At 46.8% G+C, this 20,548-nt stretch overlaps 1 protein-coding gene across 1 annotated transcript in view; it reads left to right on the plus strand.

Moving 5' to 3' along the window:
- Positions 1-20,548, plus strand: part of CPNE2 (copine 2) — a 131,951-nt gene that overhangs the window by 25,054 nt on the left and 86,349 nt on the right. The window contains exons 4-5 of the mRNA XM_065416363.1: positions 17,055-17,126; positions 19,310-19,393. Of these exons, the coding sequence (XP_065272435.1) occupies positions 17,055-17,126; positions 19,310-19,393 (156 nt within the window). The remainder of the gene's footprint in view (positions 1-17,054; positions 17,127-19,309; positions 19,394-20,548) is intronic.

Here is a 20,548-nt window from a genome sequence, read left to right on the forward strand (position 1 = left end):
ACAGTGTTTAGTACAATGGGGCCCTTCTCTTAGTTGGGTTCCCGGGGGCACTGAAATAACAAAATCTAAATCTCTGGGTAAGTACGAAGTAATATGCTTTTCTTGTTATGCACATGGTCTCTCTCCAAACCTCCCTGAAACAGACTGAGATAAATGGGTTGATTATATTACGCTGCTGATAATCAGTGGTTTTATTTGTAGTAAGAGGACAGGACTTACAACTTAGCAACAGGTCTCTTAGCAACAGCATCTCTCGCCTGATGCACAATCCCCCCAGGTGGTGGCTTTCCCATTGTTGGTATATGTAGCAATCTTTTCTTTACATGAAGAGGGTAGATTTAGGTCTGGTTTTTGACCTTTGGCTCTTCTAAATGTTAGATCTGAGCTCTGTCAGATTTTCAGCTGGGTGACAACAGTCCAGCTGAAGAGCTTTTCCTTCTATGTTACGTGAGGTGGTTAAAGGGTATTGAAATTAAGACTGGTTTTAAACAGTGCTAAAGAATGGCTAAGCGTGGCTGCTGCAGTGTGTCTGTATTGCTATTCACTGTAGAAACTGGTAAGATGGTAACAGGATTTCGCTAACATTAAAAGAACATAAGAACGGCCATACTGGGTCAGACCAGTGGCCCATCTAGCCCAATATCCTGTCTTCTGACAGTGGCCAATGCCAGGTGCTTCAGAGGGAACGAAGAGGACAGGTAATCATCAAGAGATCCACTCCCTGTTTGTCCAGTTGCAGCATCTGGAGTCAGAGGCTTAGAAGCACCCAGAGCGTGGGATTGCATCCCTGACCATTTTGGCTAATAGCCGTTGATGTACCTATTCTCCATGATCTTATCTAGTTGTTATACACCTCTACCCCAATATAATGCGACCCGATATAACACAAATTCGGATATAACGCGGTAAAGCAGCGCTCCAGGGGGGCGGGGCTGCGCGCTCCGGCGGTTCAAAGCAAGTTCGATATAATGCGGTTTCACCTATAACGCGGTAAGAGTTTTGGGCTCCCAAGGACAGCGTTATACTGGGGTAGAGGTGTAGTTTTGGCCTTCACAACATCCTCTGGCAAAGAGTTCCACAGACTGTGCATTGTGTGAAGAAATACTTCCTTTTGTTTGTTTTAAACTGCCTATTAATTTAATTGGGTGACTCCTGGCTCTTCTGTTATATGAAGGAGTAAATAACACTTCCTTATTCACTTTCTCCACACCAATCATGATTATTGAGACCCCTATCATATTCCCCCTTCCTCGTCTCTTTTCTAAGCTGAACAGTCCCAGTCTTTTTAATCTCTGCTCGGATGGAACAGCTTCCATACCCTTAATCAGTTTTGTTGCCCTTCTCTGTACCTTTTTCATTTCTAATATATCTTTTTTGAGATAGGGTGACCAGAACTGCCTGCAGTATTCAAGGTGGTGGGCGTACTATGGATTTATATAGTTGCGTTCTCATGTTTACTGTCTTATTATCTATCCCTTTCCTAATGGTTCTTAACATTGATGGTTTTTTTGACTGCTGCTGCACATTAACCTGATGTTTTCAGAGAACTATCCACAATGACTCCAAGATCTTTCTTGAGTGGTAACCGCTAACTCAGACCCCATCATTTTGTATGTATAATTGGGATTACGTTTTCAAATATGTGTTGCTTTGCATTTATCTACACTGAATTTTATCTGCCATTTTGTTGCCCGGTCTCGCAGTTTTGTGAGATCACTTTGTAACTCTTCACAGCCTGCTTTGGACTTAACTATCTTGAGTACTTCTGTATCATCTGCAAACTTTGCCACCTCACCATTTGTCTTTTTCCAGATCATTTGTGAATCTGTTGAACAGCACTGATCCCAGTAGAAATCCTTGGGGGACACCACTATTTACCTCTCTCCAGTCTGAAAACTGACCATTTATTTCTACCCTTTGTCTCCTGTCTTTTAACCAGTTACTGATCCAATAGAAAACCTCACTCTTATCCCAGGACTGCTTAGTTTGCTTAAGAGCCTTTGGTGAGGGACCTTGTCAAAGGCTTTCTGAAAGTTTAAGTACACTACATCCACTGGATCACCCTTGTCAGCATGTTTGTTGATCCCCTCAAAGAACTGTAATAAATAGGTGAGGCATGATTTTCCTTTACAAAAGCCATGTTGACTCTTGTTCCCCATGTGCCATGTTCCCCATGTGCCTGATAATTCTTTTCTTTACTATAGTTTCAACCAGTTTGCCTGGTACTGAAGTTGCCAGGATCACTTCTGGGGCCTTTTTAAAAAATCTTAAAAGGCAAAAGAAAATGCAATGGGAAAATTAATGAGCAGTACGGAATTCATATGTCTTTCCTGATTAAGTCTCTCTCCACCCTGCGCTTGGCACTTACTTTGGAAGAATTGAGCCAGATTAAAAGGTCACTTGTCAAGTTTAAAAAAACACATTTGTTTCAAAAAATAATTCCTTATCTCCTGCTAATACCTTGGATTACTAAAACTGAAAGGGTTTTAAATGTTTAATTCACTCTGTACAATTTATGTAATTTACTATTTTGCATTTAAATCAGGTTGGGTGGTGAAAATAAACTAGTTGAAACTTAACTTTTGCTTCTAGTCAGTTTCTCTTTCTGGTTCTCAGACATAATGCTGCAGTGTTTAAACAGTGTTGCAGTGTTAGCATGGCAAACACTGGAATGCAATAATCTTCCACATAAACAGTAACATGAAAACACCCTACTGTTTTTGGCTCTTGTAAACATTAGGTTGCACAAAACATAAAAGTTTGGACCTGTGGTGTCCCTTTAACTTTTTAAAGAAAGTCTTGTTTCCGTAAAAGTGGTGAATGCATTAGAAGTGCCTAAGGCCGTTCTAGGAGATGTTAATGTCAAATGCTGGTCCTGTCTCTTCGGATTTTCCCTCTTAATATAAACTCCCCCACCACCATGTTTGTGGGGATTGAATTTGGGATCTTCAGCACAAACAGCACAGGCGTCTTCCACTTGAACTAAAGGCATGTCTACACTAGAAGCGCTACATCGGTGCAGCTGCACTGCTGTAGCGCATCTGGTGAAGACGCTCTGTGCCGACAGGAGAGGCGGCATACTAAACCCACCCCCGTGAGAGGCGGTAGCTATGTCAGCGAGAGAAGTTCTCCCGCCAACATAGCGCTGTCCACACCGGCGCTTAGGTTGGCGTAATTTACGTTACTCAGGGGGGTGGCTTATTCACACCCCTGAGCGACGTAAGTTATGCCGAAGTATGTGGTGGTGTAGACCTGGCCTAAAGGATTAACTCTGCTAGCAGTAGTAGGCTCTTATCCTCTGGACCAGCTGTGAAGAGGTGACACAGAACCCTGAGCCAGCATGTTACCTGAGCAGTAGGTAGTTGCTTAGCGACTAGGCGCTGTCTACCTGGCTTTTAATATAATAATAGATGGAGATATACCTATCTCATAGAGCTGGAAGGGACCCTGAAAGGTCATGGAGTCCAGCCCCCTGCCTTCACTAGCAGGACCAAGTACTGATTTTGCCCCAGATCCCTAAGTGGCCCCCTCAAGGATTGAACTCACAACCCTGGGTTTAGCAGGCCAATACTCAAACCACTGAGCTATCCCTCCCCTTTTACTCTACTATGAGTTATATCCCAGGTATCTCGGAATATGGTTGTTTCTTCTACCCGGTTCTGAGTCCCATATTTCTGGGTGTTCCTAGGGAGATGGAGAGCAGTTGTCTTTAATGGAAGATAGAGCAGGGATATGTTAGTGTATGTACTGAGGCAGTGGGCTGCTCCTTTAATTGTCGGAGCTCTTGGTCGCTGTCTGGGAGCTCTTTCTGTTTCAGTCCTGCCAGCCTTCCCGCTGCTCCTCCGGTTCTGTGTGCGTCCGAGGGTCCCCTGACGCGTCTGAATCTCCACATTCCTTTCTGCCCGACTAGACTAGCGGCCTTGCTGGCTGCTTCGTTATGCAAATGGAGCCCATGTGAATGCACTGTGCTGCGGAGGGCTTTCGTCTCCCTTCCTGATCGGCAGCTTGAAAGGAATTATTGACTATGTCGGAAGAGATCTTCATCTCTGCCCAGATCGCCCGCCGTGTGCGCAGCCAATCGCCAGTCCAGGAGTGGGGGTAGGGGGTGGGGGTGGGGAAGGAAGGTGGCTATAGAAGGTCCACTGGCAGAGGGCAGCACTTAGTTATCTTGAGTGCTTCAAATGTTCAAAGTGCTGGCCCAAACGTTAACCAGTCCTTACACGTCCCCCGTCTCATGAGCAGTTATTTTCCCCATGTTACCGATGGGGAACTGAGGAACATGGAGTTTAAGGACGGGGTTTACAGAAGCATCTCAGTGACTGAGGAGCACAATCCCTGTTAATTCTCATACATCCTGAGCCATTCTCCACTCAGGAATGCACCAGCATCCTCGTAATACCTGTGCCACTGCAAGGCACGGGAACTTGTGCTCCTAAATCATTTAGGTGCTTTTGAAATGTCCACCCCCAGTGACTTGGCCAATGTCCCGAGGCTTGTCGGCGTCAGAGCTGGGAACTCTAGGTGTCATGAGTAGAACTGGCTGCAATTTGGGATTTTTGGTTCCTGGGATATTTCAAAATTTGACTTAGTTCTGATGTGGAGCTGTGGATCCTGTAATCCCATGTTCCCCAGGACCCCACTAGGAAGCCAGGCAGGGTTCTCTCAGAGCCCTGCCTGGGACTTGGCAAAAGTCCATCGAACCTGAACCGTTCTCGCAGAACATTTCAGGTGTGACAAACCAGCGTTCCCAACGAAACTGTCGTCGGAAAATTCCCGGCCAGCTCTGCTCAAGAGTGATCTGGTTGGTTGAGTGCAACTCTTCACTCGTTCTGTTTCCGGTGTAATCGTTCATGGGAATTAGGCTGTTTTAACTTTGCTTTCTGCAAGCAGTTGAGAATGGGCACTTCAGGTTTGCTTTCCACGAGCTTTGGTGCCAGCAATACCCAGTGGAGACACTCGGGAAAGGCAGACCCAAAGGGAACGCAAATACAACTGGAGTGATTGATTCCAACATTCTAACAAATATTCATAGGAAAATGTTCATCCCAGTCCAGTGTTCACACAGGCCTACTGCTAAGTGTATAGCAATTGATATCACCTTCTAAACGGCTAGACCAAAGGGCCACTGAAAAGGATCTGGCCCTTGAGGTTTTTGTGGAGGGGAAGGAATTTAATGCCTAAATCATGTTTAGAGTAAATAGAGAAATTCAGATGATTAAAGAAGCTGCTTTAAAAAATAAATGGCCCCATGCAAAGTGTCCCATGTGTGATAAGGTTGTCCTTGGAAACCAAAGATTTGGGTGGCTGTTGCAAATTGTGCATTGACAAAGGCCCTTCCTTGTGTTCAGGGTGTGGAAGAATTTCCAGTGTGTGTGGATGATGCTGAGAATCAAAAGGAAGCTAGCGGAGGTATCGTGCGTGAATCTGATGGGAAACATTCTAGCAGTTGGAAGGAGATTTATTTTAATGTTGTGTTTAAGAGGAGCGTGACTGCAGAATGTGTCTGCTGCTCTCTATTGTTCTGGTAAGTCTAATTCAGAGTAATGGGCAGAGGTTCACATCCCTGAGACCAGAGCTGGGATTTTTTTAAAGTATCCAAAGAGAGCCAGTCCCATCCAGCAAGGGTCAGGTTTACACCAAGAGCAGGCATCCCAAAAAGCACTGGTTTTGGAAAAGGCCAAGACTGACCTGCCATGGAGACTGGAATCTCTTAGAGTTCTGGGTCCCGTCTGCTGCCAATGCTGGGTCCCTCTCATGAGCGACCAGAGAACTTGGATCTCTAGGAGAGTCCATCCTGTGCTTTCGCCAGCTCAAAACTCACATAAATTATTGTTTTTTAAAAGAGCCAGAACTAGAGGCCAGTCTGGCATGTGGCAAACAGAACCCCCAGCTGGGATGATGTTACATTAGCCAGTAGCCTCTGCACTGTGTCGTACAGCAGATCCCTTCTCCCAGATGACTGCAAGCAAGTTAGACTAACACGTCTTACCAGCCCGTGTCACCAGTCTGGTTCAGGCTGGGTTTATTCCCTGTGCTTTTCCTTACTGAATGAGACTCTCCAGCCCTTGACTTAGTGTCAATCTGGAATACGTTCAGGGAACACTCCCTGTAGCTCAGCTCAGAGAAATACAGAGCTGCGTTTGCGTGCTGATCTGTCCTTTGGATTTATTCTTGCTGCTTTTGGGAAGAGTATCTCTGGCTGACACGTCCCTGTACCTTGTGCCTCATGGATTGTCTCAAACTGGGCCTCATACATTGTAGCATACTGCCAAATCTGAAACTGAAATACTCGACTGGTACCTCTGGATTGTCAAGAAGGGATATGATCCGGCCGAGCAGAATGGGCAGCGGGCTTCTGTTTTCCTTCATTGGTCATTATCAAGAGAAAATATACATCAGCTGCAACATAGGCATAAAGGATTGTTTAGCCCTTTCACTGTCGTTCTGTCAGCCTCTTCGCCCTCTGATTTCGCTAGAAAGTTGTGCACAGGAGCAGATTGGTTAGTCATGGGCGTCTTTCTACAAGTGCCAGAGCCAGGGGACTTGCAAGGGAATGTGCATGTATTGTGATTTTGAGAATCCCCAGGAATCATGAGAGATGGAAGATATTACTGTCCCCGTTCGGGTAACTGGGATTCCCAGCGGTTCATTTGGGTTGTGCATGCATTGAAATAGTCTCGAATCCCGCAAACAGGACAGAGATACTTTCGGTATCTCATGCATCTTGGGCCTGTCGGCCTCTGTGTGTTAGGACATCCCTGGCCTATTCACCGGTGTGGCTGGTGCATCACTCTCTGCCAGGTGCATTGGGTAGCACTGGTACGTTGAACTGGGATACGTACTCTACCTATTGTGTTTGGATCTGGATATCGTATCCACTTAGCTCATCCTTTCAAGAGTGCTTTCCTCTAACCTAGAGCTGGGCAAACATTTTTGGACTAATAGTTTTATTTGCTGAAAAAGATGCAGGCTTGGTCAACCGGAAATTATTTGCAAACTTGACCCGATTAGTTTTGGCTGGGGACAAAGTTGTTCGGGGACAGCTTCAGGAGTGTGAGCGTCCCTGTCCCTTTAGCCCGGGCACTCGCTTGGGATGTGGGAGACCTAGTTTGAATCCCTGCTCTGGAGTGGGGACTTGAACTCAGCTTTCCCCTCTCCCAGTTGAGCAGCCTAACCTCAGGCCGTCAGCTATTTGGGGATGGGTTGATCTCCATCTCTGCTGTTCAAGCTGTTCCACTTTGCATAAATAAATAAATATTCATTGGGCCAAAGAGCGAGCGTCTCTCTAGCCTGGTGATTAAGGTGCTCAGCTTACCAGGGGTCATGGTGGATTCTCCATCGCTGCCCATTTTAAATCAGGACTAGATGTTTTTCTAGACCTGCTCTAGGCATTATCTGGGGGAAGTTCTCTGGCCTGTGTTACACAGGAGGTCAGACTGGATAGTCACAGTGGTCCCTTCTGGCCTTGGATTCCATGACCCTGAGAGGCAGGAGATGTGGATTCAGATCTCTGCCCCTGCACCTGTTGCAGTTTGAGTTGTCACAGCTGACGTGCTAATATTTGGTGCCTTGGGTGCCGCCAAACAGCTGATGGGCGGTTGGCTGGTGGGTGCTGAGCACCCACAGAGTCAGCGCCTATGTCGGGCTCTACATTTATATTGATGTCCACTGCCAAGACACCTGGGTGCTTTACCGGGGCAGTGTGATCTGGGCAGGGGTCTGAGGGGACGTCTGCACTGTGATAAAGAATCGCGTGGCACCGAGTCTCAGAGCCTGGGTCAGCTGACTCGGGCTCATGGGCCTGGAAATAGCAGTGTAGACGTTCAGGTTCGGGCTTGGGCTGGAGCCCGGGGGCTCAATGCTCTGTCTCCAGCCCGAGCCCTAACATCTACTGTGCAATTTTATAGCCCGAGTCAGCTGACCCAGACCTGCCGTGGTGCCGCCGGTCGTTGATTTCAGTGTAGACGGACCCCTGGAGCTGGAGTGTAATTCCCAGCTGGAGCCCTGTCTGTACCAGCTCTGATGGAACCAGTGCACTGACAGATGCAGGGTAGCCCGGGCGGCACAGCCTAGCTGCCGTGAGTGCGCACCTAGGGCGTCAGCCCAGGACTGTGCTCCGAGCGGTTACCCCATCTCACCGCCCCGCTGCTCTGCTTTTCGCGTGCTAGCTTGATGCAAGCTCGTGTGGGTACGTCTGTCACAACTGGAAATTCTCCCTCTGAATCTGCCCCGACCCGGTGTGGCTTTCAGCACTTCCCTGGCTGAGCCTCATTTCCCTGGCCTGTAAAAGGGGCTTAATAAGACTAATGCACCTTTGTAAAGTGCTGCGAGGTCCCGGATGAAAGCACCGCCCCGTCGCTGCAATGGCTGCTCACACCTGTATCAGTGAAACAATGTACTAATCAGCAAATTACTGATATTAACCCCCCCACCCCCCACCCGCCCCTCTGACCTATTTATAAATATTACAAAGGCCCCAGCACCGTGCCTGGCGCTGTACAAGAAGCAAGAGGAGGAGGATCCCTGCCGGGAGGGGTTTACGATCCAGGCTGTTCCCTAGTCCCATATCGGTTGGTCTCATCTTTTGATCTAGGAGCCTCGTGCCTCGCTGGAGGCTGGCGTGGCCGGACCGTCGGCAGTGCCGGGGCTGGAGGCGTCCGCGTTGCTGCAGCCGAGGCACGTGAAGCCCCAGAACGGAGCGCGAAAGCCGCCTACGTGGGTCGTCGCTCCTGGGGGCCGAGGTGGGGAGGAGAAACTTTCTGCCCAGCTGTAGCAAGCGGAGTTGGCGGGGGGAGGGGGCCTCGTGCTCTGTTCCGGGCGTCTGCATGGAGCCAGGATCTCCACCATCACTTACCGCTCCTGGGGAGTCCCCCTCCTCCCGTGCACAGCGGGATGTGGTGGCTATTGTGGCTTGGAGTGAGGCCTGAGCAGGGAAAGGGCAGAAAACTCCTGCTCCGGTTTTCCATCCAAGGCCCCTGAATCGCTTGCTTTGCACCTGTGAGTTATTCACCCCTCTCTGTGCCCCCTTTGCTTGCCCGTCCGTGACATGGCTCACAAGGAAGACCACAGCTCCCATCCCTGTAACCCCCTTAGCTAACGTGGGCCTGCGTGGAAGGGACTTTTTCTAAGTGCTTTGCGACGGCTTTGCAGGTTTTCCCGGTAAGTGGAGGCTCCCCCGTGACGTGCTGCTGCTTCGGAGCCCCCCAATGGGAGTGCAGTGCCCAGGTCACTAGAGCTGCTGCTCGTGAGTCTTTAGAGCAGTGGTCCCCAACCTTTTTCGTTTGGTGGGCGCCAGACGACGAGCCACGGAGGACCGTGGCGGTGGACAAGCATCCGCCGAAATGCCGCTGACAAACGGCATCATCCAGAGGCGTTGCCGCCGAAATTCGGTGGCATTTCGGCGGATGCTCGTCCGCTGGCCAGTAGGCGAGTGCACTTAGACGCCCCGGCAGGCGCCATGGCACCCGCGGGCACCGCGTTGGGGACCCCTGCTTTAGAGCCATTCAGAACTGGGATGAAGCAAACTTCTCTGACCCTCCCATTCTCTGGAGTGAGTCACTTTGCCAGCGACAGACTCCCCACTGGTGCTGGGTCACCTACTCTCTCCTCCCACTATCTGTTCATGAGCCAATGACCTCCCTGTCCCCAACATTTTGTCAATCGCCTTTTCTTGGGGTGCTAAGTCTTTCCAACCAGAGCGTCCCTCCTTTGAATACGGAGGCCAAATTTCCAAGGACCCTTCTTTGCAAAACCTAGAGGTGGACCCCCGTGCGCCTACAGAATGGACGGTCATGAGAAAGGGGTAAATTCTCCACTAAGCTCTGTACAATGCTTGAAGCTTGTGCTAAGAGTTTCATACCACAGTCAGGGTGTGGACCCTACGTCCAGCTGAAAGACCATCTGAATTTGTTTGTAGGTAGAGTGGAAGGGGGGTTAATTATGTGGGGGTTTTTCCCCCCAAGCACGGGCAGGGAAGAGGCGTAAAATAATTTCAGTCACCAAACTCACTTATGCAGCTTAACTTATTATCCAAGGAGATAAGGCTGCCTGGTAACAGAACCTCTCTGCGGCAAAGGTGTGTGCTTCCGAAGCACGATCCGTCGCTTGTTAGGTTGTTAATAGCTGCGGTGCTTTGAGTCAGACTTGGCATGGGCCCAGAGCAAGCGCGAAATGAAAGGGAACGAGGAGACAGCAAGCAAAAGATACAGCGCGATTAAACGTTACAGTGGGCTCGGGAGCAGCTGCCTGTCCCGCCCTGCTGCAGAGTGTGTGTGCACGGTACCGGGTCATGCACGCTGCCTTCCTGGGGCTTAACCTTATTAGCAAAGGAACAAATGGGGTACAGCCTAAATTCCAGCCCCAGCTTTGGCTTTGTGTCCCTCCTGTAGGGCCTTCCATGCTAGACTTCTGCCCACTGTCATTATCCCCACATTGGAGAGTGGAAGCAACTTACCTGAGGTCACACAACACATCTGTCACCGAGCCAGGACTAGAACCCAGGGCCTCTGACTCTCAGCCTGATGGCTTATCCATGAAGGCCTGCTGCCTCTTCTTAAAGCACTCTCTTTAGCCTTCATCAGCTTTCCAGGCTCCTTATTCATAGGAATGATCCATTCCCCTCCTAGCTCTGGGCCTTGGACATTGACTGTGTAGGGCAGATAGTGACGTATTTGGTCCTGAGAAGGGTGAAAGATGGTAATGAGAGAGCAGCCCTGTGCTTAGCATCTCCTCCCTGGAGCTGCAGGCAGCCTGTTGTAATGCACTAACCAACAGCGTCTTGGTGCCCCTCTGATGGCCAGACAGCCTACAGAGATCAGAGTCTGCTGTCACTTCCAGACAGGGCGGACGAGAGGGGCGGGGAAGCCGGTACAAATTACCGGGGCCCGGCGGTCCGGAAGGGGGCCCGGCTTCCCCCACCTGTCGTCGGCCCTGTTTAGCTGGTCCGCCCTTGCTGGGGGGCCCGAAAAAATGTTTTTTCACTGGGGCCCAAACCCGCTCTCGGCGACCCTGACATACAGGCCTGGTTCTTGAGCCATTAATGCTTTTAAATCCAGAGGTCCCGGGTTCAGTCCTTGCAACTGACCCATCCCCGGGTATCCTTACACTGCGAAACACGCCAGCGCTGACCGTTCTGTCCATCCTCCTGAAGCAGCCGGTCTCCTGTGTGCTTCTGCAGTGAAATCTCCACTTCTATGATGGGCCGTGCGGGGGCCGTATAGTGCCCTTGAACCACACACAACACGTTTTGGTATTAGGAAGTTCAGCATGTACCATAATACAATCAGCATCTCCCTAAGCGTGCGAGTTGTCTCTGTCTCCTAGAGCAGAGGTCTATACTTAAAGTGCTTTGTTCTAATAGTTATTCAGAGGCCATAAATGGTGCTCTATCCCAGTTGTCTGAAGAGACACGACAGGCTATAACTCTCTACTGCCTCTGCATTTTTCTTAAGCAGTAAGAGTCCTCTGATTGCTCCTTCTGACGAAAATTGTCCCTTGATTTCCCAAGTTTCGTAATGACCTAGATGTGATTATGCTTCCTCTTAAATACTCGTGCAGGGATCTTGCATCGGGGAACGCTCTGAAATATTATCGTACTAATACAAATCAAAATGTGTGTATTTCTACCCTTCTGAGTTCTCTGGAGCCTGATTGTCTTCAGCTGCTGTTTCATCCCCCTGTGTTCTGCTGCCGAGCCCCGCGGCGACGCCAGGAGTTTGTCATGCCTGGTGTAATACCCTCTGTCACACACAAGGTTGGAGGTAGCGCTAGGCAGCAGGGTGCAGTGGAAGAGGATGGGTTGGGAGGGGGACAGATCTTAGAGGAGGATGAAGCCTTTTCTAAAAAACAGCAGATAATCACTGGCAACATAAATGACTTCATATTTTTTTGTTATAAAACGTTCCCTTCCTTAAAATACCAAGAAACACATTAGAGCATATTCCAGACAAAACCAGCCCACTGGTGTTTGGCAGTGAAAGCTATTTTTCAGTTTATAGGAGGGTGAAAGATGCCTCTTTAACTCATTATGTGCTGGGCTACATTCATGCCTGGTATAACTTGAGTAGCAACAATGGATGGTTTTGGCCCTTGGGGCCAGGCCCTCAGCTGGTGAAAATTGGTGTCCACTGACTTACAGTAGCGACAGGTCAGCCCCGTTCTCTGTGATAGCCTCGTGAACGGAAAGCAGGTTAGAAAGTTTGCCAGTGAGGAATCCGATTGATCTGGCTGGGAGCAGGCACTGAGCTTTTCCATCAATTTAAACATCCCAAGTGCCGGGATGACGAATGAAATGCAGATTCTGCCCAGAGTCATAGATTCGGTTGGGGAAACCATTTGCATTTGTAGAGAAGACCCAGTAGGGTTTAACTTTCTAATGTCTAGGATCCTTTTGTGTGACATTAATGAAAGACAAGGTGGGTGAGGTAATATCTGTTATTGGACCAACTCGTGTTGGTGAGAGAGACAAGCTTTCAAGCTTACACAGAGCTCTTCTTCAGGTCTCTCTCATAAGAACATAAGAACGGCCATACTGGGTCAGACCAAAGGTCCATCCAGCCCAGTATCCTGTCTACCGACAGTGGCCACTGCCAGGTGCCCCAGAGGGAGTGAACCTAGCAGGTAATGATCAAGTGATCTCTCTCCTGCCATCCATCTCCACCCTCTGACAAATAGAGGCTAGGGACACCATTCCTTACCCATCCTGGCTAGTAGCAATTAATGGACTTAACCTCCATGAATTTATCCAGTTCTCTTTTAAACGCTGTTATAGTCCCAACCTTTGCAACCTCCTCAGGCAAGGAGTTCCACAAGTTGACTGTGCGCTGTGTGAAGAAGAACTTCCTTTTATTTGTTTTAAACCTGCTGCCTATTAATTTCATTTGGTGACCCCTAGTTCTTCTTCTCGCCAACAGAAGTTGATCCTGGTGTAGAGGGTGGGCCTGGGTTCCCCTACAAGTCACTACTGGAGTGGCACACTAGGGATAGCCCATTTAGAGGCGGCTGGAAGCAGACGTTGATGTTACTGCGGAAGTGGGGAGAACTTTAATGTGACTTAGCCGGAGGGCTAAGCCATGAAGAGGAAAGAGCTGCAGCTCCTGGTGCATGAGAGGTCACGGAGTAAGTGAGGGGAATGACGGGCTGAGTAACCACAGGAAGTGGCATCAGACCAGGTGGCAGAGCTAGTTCCCCATATGAGCCACAAGGAGGCACCATTGAGCAGTTAGTAGAGGTGATCCCGTCACAATATCCCAAATTAAAAAAAAACAGTGAGGACCAAAGAAGTGCAAACATGGTTAAACAACAGAGCAAAAGAGGTGGTTAGACATCCTTTAAAAATTGAAAGTCAAATTCTACTGAGGAAAATAGAAAGGAACATGAACTCTGGCAGGTCAAAGGTAAGAGTATAACTAGGCAGGCCAAAAAAGACTTTGAAGAGCAACTAGCAAAAGACACAAAAACTAGCAGCAAACATTTTTTGTAAGTACATCAGAAGCAGGAAGCCTGCCGAATGATCAGTGGGGCCACTGGACAATCAAGGTGCTAAAGGAGCCCTCAAGGAAGATGAGACCATTGCGGAGAAGCTAGATGAATTCTTCGCATTGGTCTGTAGAGGATGTGAGGGAGATTCCCACGCCTGAGCCATTCTTTTTAGGTGATAAATCTGAGGAACTGTCTCAGATTCAGATGTCAGTGGAGGAGGTTTTGGAACAAATTGATAAATGAAGCATTAGTAAGTCACCAGGACCTGATGGTTGTCACTCAAAAGTTCTGAAGTAACTCAAATATGAAATTACAGAACTACTAACTGTGTTAGCCTCTGTACAGACGACTGGAGGATAGCTAATGTAACGATTTTTTAAAAAGGCTGCAGAGGCGATCCTGGCGATTACAGGCTGGTAAGCCTAACTTCGGTACCAGGGGAAATGGTTGAAACTATAGTAAAGAACAGAATTGTGAGACACATAGATGAACATGATATGTTGGGGAAGAGTCAACATGGCTTTTGTAAAGGGAAATCATGCCTCACCAATCTATTACAATTGTTTGGGGGAGGGGGAGCAACAAACATGTGGACTAGGTGATCCAGTTTACATAGTGTACTTGGACTTTCAGAAAGCCTCAACCTATTCATCAATGATCTGGAAAAAATGATCTTATGTGAACAGTGAGGAGGCAGAGTTTGCAGATGATACAAAATAACTCACGATAGCTAAGTTCAAAACAGACTGTGAAGAGTTACAAAGGAATCTTGTAAAACTGGGTGACTGGGTAACAAAATGGCAGATGAAATTAAATATTGATCCATGAAAAGTAATGAACATTGGAAAACATCATCCCAACTATTCACACAAAATGCTGGGGTCTAAATTAGCTGGTGTCACTCAGGAAAGAAAGCTTGGAGTCATCCTGGACAGTTTTCTGAAAACATCAGCTTCATGAGCAGCAGCAGTCAAAAAAGCAAACAGAATGTTAAGAACCATTAGGAAAGGGATACATAATAAGACAGAAAAGATCATCATGCCACTGTATAAATCCATGGTACGCCCACACCCTGAATACTGCCTGTGGTTCTCGTTGCCCCATCTAAAAAAAGATAGATTTGAATTGGAAAAGGTACAGAGAAGGGCAACAAAAATGCTTATGGCTATGGAACAGCTTCCATATGAGGAGAGATTAAAAAGACTGGGACTGTTCAGGTTAGAAAAGAGATGACTAAGGGGAGAGAGATGATCGAGGTCTCTCAAATCATGAGTGGTGTGGAGAAAGTGAATAAGGAAGTGATACTTACCTCTTCCCATAACACAAGAACCAGGGGTCACCCAATGAAATTAACAGGTAACAGATTTAAAACAAACAAAAGGGAGTACTTCTTCACACAACACACGGTCAACCCGTGGAACTAGTTGTCAGGGGATGCTGTGAAGGCCAAAATTATAGCTGGATTAACAAAAGACTCCGATAAATTCATGAAGGATAGGTCCATCGATGGCTATTAGCCAAGATGGTCAGGGACTCAACTCTATGCTCTGGGTGTCCCTAAACCTCAGACTTCCAAAAGCTGGGAGTGGACAACAGGGGATGATGGATCTGTCGGACGACAGGATACTGGGCTGGATGGACCATTGGTCTGACCCAGTATGTCCATTCTTATGTTCTTATGATGATAACCAGCTCCACTTGGCTCAAGCCCAACAGATGCTCCATGACTCACTGTTTTTTAGTCTAATCATTTTGGGAAGCAAAGGTTGTTGGAGGAAAAAAGCTATTTTCAATGTCACTTTTCCAAGGCTAGGTCAGGAGGCGAATTGAGGGGGGAAATGCAACACATTGCACTGATGCCAGCCATATTATTCCCATGGAATTATTTTTCATTCTACCAGTTTGATTTCACCGAAGCTTTTGGGGTGAAATCTAAATGGGGCAAAAGAGAAAATGGCCTAACCTGCATTTGCAAATGGGCGCAATGTTTGCGTTATGGATGTTGTACTGAAGCGTGACATGGGAAGACTAGAGAACAGAGGGAGTCCGCCATGGAGTGGGGCAGGAGGCAGGAAATAAGCATTAGGCGGGTGGACTGAACTAACTCAGCAGCTGTACAACAAAGAACCAGTATGTCTAGGCTATAGGGGTAAAGGAGACTAGATTTCAGTTTTAAGCTTCAAAGACACCGAGCAGTACTAATGAGTAGTGGAGGGGAAGAAAAGTACCTTGATGGTTCCTTCTGAATCCTAGTAGCAACACTTGGAGCCCCATCCTGCATCTGGGTCTGTCTGAGTTCAGTGGGGCTGCATATAGATTCATAGATTCTAGGACTGGAAGGGACCTCGAGAGGTCATCGAATCCAGTCCCCTGCCCGCATGGCAGGTCCAAATACTGTCTAGACCATCCCTGATAGACATTTATCTAACCTACTCTTAAATATCTCCAGAGATGGAGATTCCACAACCTCCCTAGGCAATTTATTCCAGTGTTTAACCACCCTGACAGTTAGGAACTTTTTCCTAATGTCCAACCTAGACCTCCCTTGCTGCAGTTTAAGCCCATTGCTTCTTGTTCTATCCTCAGAGGCTAAGGTGAACAAGTTTTCTCCCTCCTCCTTATGACACCCTTTTAGATACCTGAAAACTGCTATCATGTCCCCTCTCAGTCTTCTCTTTTCCAAACTAAACAAACCCAGTTCTTTCAGCCTTCCTTCATAGGTCATGTTCTCAAGACCTTTAATCATTCTTGTTGCTCTTCTCTGGACCCTTTCCAATTTCTCCACATCTTTCTTGAAATGCGGTGCCCAGAACTGGACGCAATACTCCAGCTGAGGCCTAACCAGAGCAGAGTAGAGCGGAAGAATGACTTCTCGTGTCTTGCTCACAACACACCTGTTAATACATCCCAGAATCATGTTTGCTTTTTTTGCAACAGCATCACACTGTTGACTCATATTTAGCTTGTGGTCCACTATAACCCCTAGATCCCTTTCTGCCGTACTCCTTCCTAGACAATCTCTTCCCATTCTATATGTGTGAAACTGATTTTTTCTTCCTAAGTGGAGCACTTTGCATTTGTCTTTGTTAAAGATATGGGCGAATGGATGCGGATGTTTGCATCCAATTGCAGGATCAGGGCCATAGATGGTCTAATTATGGGTCATGTGTATAAATCAACTTTGTAAATTTCTCCGTTCAGTGACGAGGGTGATGATGTTTTTATAAACTCAATAGTCTTTTTTTGTTTTTTCATTAACAATGCTAGTAAAAGGCGGGGGGGGGCGGGGGGAGGGAATAGACTTGTGTCTGGACTGGTAAAATTACCTACAGTTTGACAAGGGTGATATTAGTTCCTAACTCTTGCTGTATTTGTAGGCTATGTAATGAGTTTATTTGAGAACAGGTCTTGTGCAGCATGTAGGGATGTATCTCATTCTAAATAGTAAACGATTAAACAAACAAAGAAGGCCTAACATGCTCTTTCGTAGTTTTGGCTTTGGAATCTCGTGTGCAATTAATCAGTGAATTTAATTTTCATTCTAAAAATGAATAAAACTTTCTCTTGTCTTTCAGATAGCTGCCCAAGAGCTGTCAGATAACAGAGTGATCACTCTGAGCATGGCTGGCAGAAAACTGGATAAAAAGGTGTGTGGGTGTTTTATTCTCAACATGCAAACATTAAACCTCTTTATCAGCTATGGGATCCTGAAAACCATTACTTGTAAAGGTATCAGTGACTCATGAGAACCTAATGGATAGAGCATTGGACTGGGACTCAATCATGTGGTCCTATTCCATCTCTAGCATTGGCCTGCTGGGTACCGGGGCAAGGCATTTTGTCTCTCCATGCCTCAGTTTCCCCATCTGTAAAATGGGGATACAGATTTCCTTTGTAAATTGCTTTGAGATCCGTTGATGAAAAGGGCTGCAGTGGAGTGGAGCTGGGATCCTGGGATCAGTCCAGGGACTGGACTAGATGACCTCTCGAGCTCCCTTCCAGTCCTATGATTCGCTCATGTGTTGTTGCTGCTGCCGCTTTCCTTCCTCTTTCCACCAGCTTTGTTGAGTGTTTTGTCTTTCAAGGATATTAAGCAACAAACTTGTTTTCACTAACCATTCAAGGTCAGACTCTGATCCCTTTACTCACTGAGTAGTGCCTTACGCCACAAGTAATGCCATTGATGGGAAGTGGACTGCTCATGGATTAAATTGTGGGTATTGGCTGTAACTAACAGTGTCAATATGGTTCCCTATGCCCGGTGTGAGTGCGCCTATAAATAATCTCTCTGCATACATAGAGAGTGTGTGTCTATAAACCGGCAGGAAACAAGCAGCTCTTTATCGGGGAGGTATCTAAAGACAGAGTGAAAGTTAACAGCAAACAGCATTGGCTGGAGCAGAATCAGCATGTCTCTGATTATTACATGATCTGTCTGTCAAAGCTGATGTGGTTTGCTCTAGAGAAACCATAAAGGGTTTGCTCCGTTCGCTCCTTATTGCTGCGTATATCTTTTCATTCCGGGACGTTTGTGCATTTTTAAAAATTTTTTAACGCTTCAGATGTTTTTCTAAACCTGAACTCAGCTACGTGGTTTTCCGTTGCATGCGGGATGCATATTCTCTATAGAACCCACTCAGCATGTTGCTGTTAGGACTGTGAATGTGAGATCGCACATGGAAAAACTGTAAACTTGGGCAGTTTTTCTACTGGAACAATTTACCGTAAAATGTGGGCCAAATGGGAAACGTGTTGGCCATAGGCATTTAGGATGTTGCAGGGTCCATCTGTACTTGGTTAATGTGTTTGCATTTGTTGAATTTATGCATTTCTCTGGGCTTCTGGGTAAAATAGTTTGGCTGCAAGAGTTTAATGTAGCACTTCTTAAATATACCTCTGCCTTGTAAGTCTTCAGGGTTGCACGGAATTTTAGCTTCACGGTTCCCAATAAAGTTCGTGAGCTCTTTCATAAAGACAGACCCTCTCCCTGTGCTTTTGAAAATGTGGGGCTTGGAGACCTTCTTCCGATAGCCAGTGTTACTCTTTGTGTGAGTGGTGTCTCTAACAATGTAAGGGCTTGTCTACACTTACAGCACTGTAGCCCTTAATGAAGACACTACCTATGCCAACAGGAGAGCTTCTCCCATCAGCGTAGGTACTCCTCCTCCTGTACTAGGGTCTGGTCTAAACAGAGTTGTTGAACTGAAGGTGGGATTTTAAACCAGTTTAAATAAAGGGATGCAGCGTGGTGTGTGGACACTCTTACACTGATTTACACCTGTCTATTGTCAGTTTAGCCGCCTCCTGTTAAATGTACAGGGACAACCTAAATTGCTGGAAATTTGAAAGTGCAACAAATGTGTCCACACTTCTGAAGACAAGTCCTAAGAGTTTAGGGTGTGTGTTTCAAGAGGGCTTTGCTGTAACACTGCACCCATCACATCAGTGGAGTTTTATCATTGACTTCAAATAGGAGCAGCGTCAGACTAACGCTGAGAGCTTTTGAAAACCACACCCTTAATACTTACAATGTGCAGGTCAAAATAAATACGAGACCAGTCTCTTTTATAACAATACTCCCATTCTAAGTGCTTATTACTAATCCTATCAGTTAAACTTGTAAAACTTGCTAGGGGATGTTTAATACCCATGTATTGTCACTTTAATTCTGTGTTATATTCTTCCCTGCCTTGGCAGAAGACAACTAGGACTATGAAGTCCTCTAACTTGTAGTGAAGAGTGTCATTTTCCTTTTGCAGGGTGTCCCATGCCTGAGCATCGTACAGTTGAATGGAAATAATTGTATAACCCATGTTGTATTTTCCCACAGGACCTGTTTGGAAAGTCCGATCCATTTCTAGAGTTTTATAAACCAGGCGACGATGGGAAATGGATGCTAGTCCACAGAACGGAGGTGAGTGGGACTAGTATTTGAGGTTTTAGGTTAGCCACTTGGTACTTTTTTGTCCTTAACCTTTTTTCTGATAGTATCACTGATCAGAGGTGAGCGGACAGGTGGACCTTGTTGTAAATCCATTTCTTTGCCTACCCATGTCCAGCTGAAACTGTTTGACTTGGAAAGTGGGAGAGTTGGTGGTGGTCAGAGTTGCAGCAAATAAGCTAAACAAATAATTGAGGTTTTTAAGAGCAGGTTAGACAATGACCTGTCAGGGATGGTCTAGATAATATTTAGTCCTGCCATGAGTGCAGGGGACTGGATTAGATGACCTCTCAAAGTCCCTTCCAGTCCTGCGATTCTATGATTCTATAATCAATGTATTTTTAGGGCTTCTGAGGTTTGGGGGTGGAGGTTATTTTTAGCAATTTTTTACTTCTGTGCAAAGATTGGGTTTCCTTCAGGGCTTTCTCTTTGTATGGACTGTAACTGGTAATATGTACTGTACATTACTCATTACAATAGTTTTTACTGTAATGAATAATCTCTTTGTAATGATCCCTAGCATGCTTTAATTTAATGTAATACTGTTTCAAACCGTACTATGTTAAAGTGCACTAGTGAACGCTGACTGCGCACCAGCAGGGTCTGCACAGTCCAATTAATGCACAACATGTTGGTGCATTTTAGAAATCACACCCCTGTAGTCCACATTACTGCTTCATGTGGACAGGCCCTTAGATACAAGTCACAATTTCCAGGGTTTTCTCAATGTTCATTGGATATACAGATTTCATTTGTTTTTATGGGGAGGGGGCTTCGTTGGTATTTATCAGTTAGGGCTAGTCTACACTTACCCGGTAGTTCGACGGCTGCGGATCGAAGTTCCGAGTTCGATTTATCGCGTCTGGTGTGGACGCGATAAATCGAACCAGGAAGTGATCCCCGTCGACTGCGGTACTCCAGCTCGGCGAGAGGAGTACCGCGAAGTCGACGGGGGAGCCTGCCTGCCGCGTGTGGACCGCGGTAAGTTCGAAGTAAGGTATGTCGAATTCAGCTACGTTATTCACGTAGCTGAATTTGCGTACCTTACTTCGACTTGGGGGGTAAGTGTAGACCAGGCCTTAAAACTGAACATCAGAAACCCTAATTATGTAAGTGTTGTAGCTATGC

Source organism: Emys orbicularis, chromosome 14, assembly GCF_028017835.1.
Source record: "Emys orbicularis isolate rEmyOrb1 chromosome 14, rEmyOrb1.hap1, whole genome shotgun sequence".
NCBI classification, from domain to species: domain Eukaryota; kingdom Metazoa; phylum Chordata; order Testudines; family Emydidae; genus Emys; species Emys orbicularis.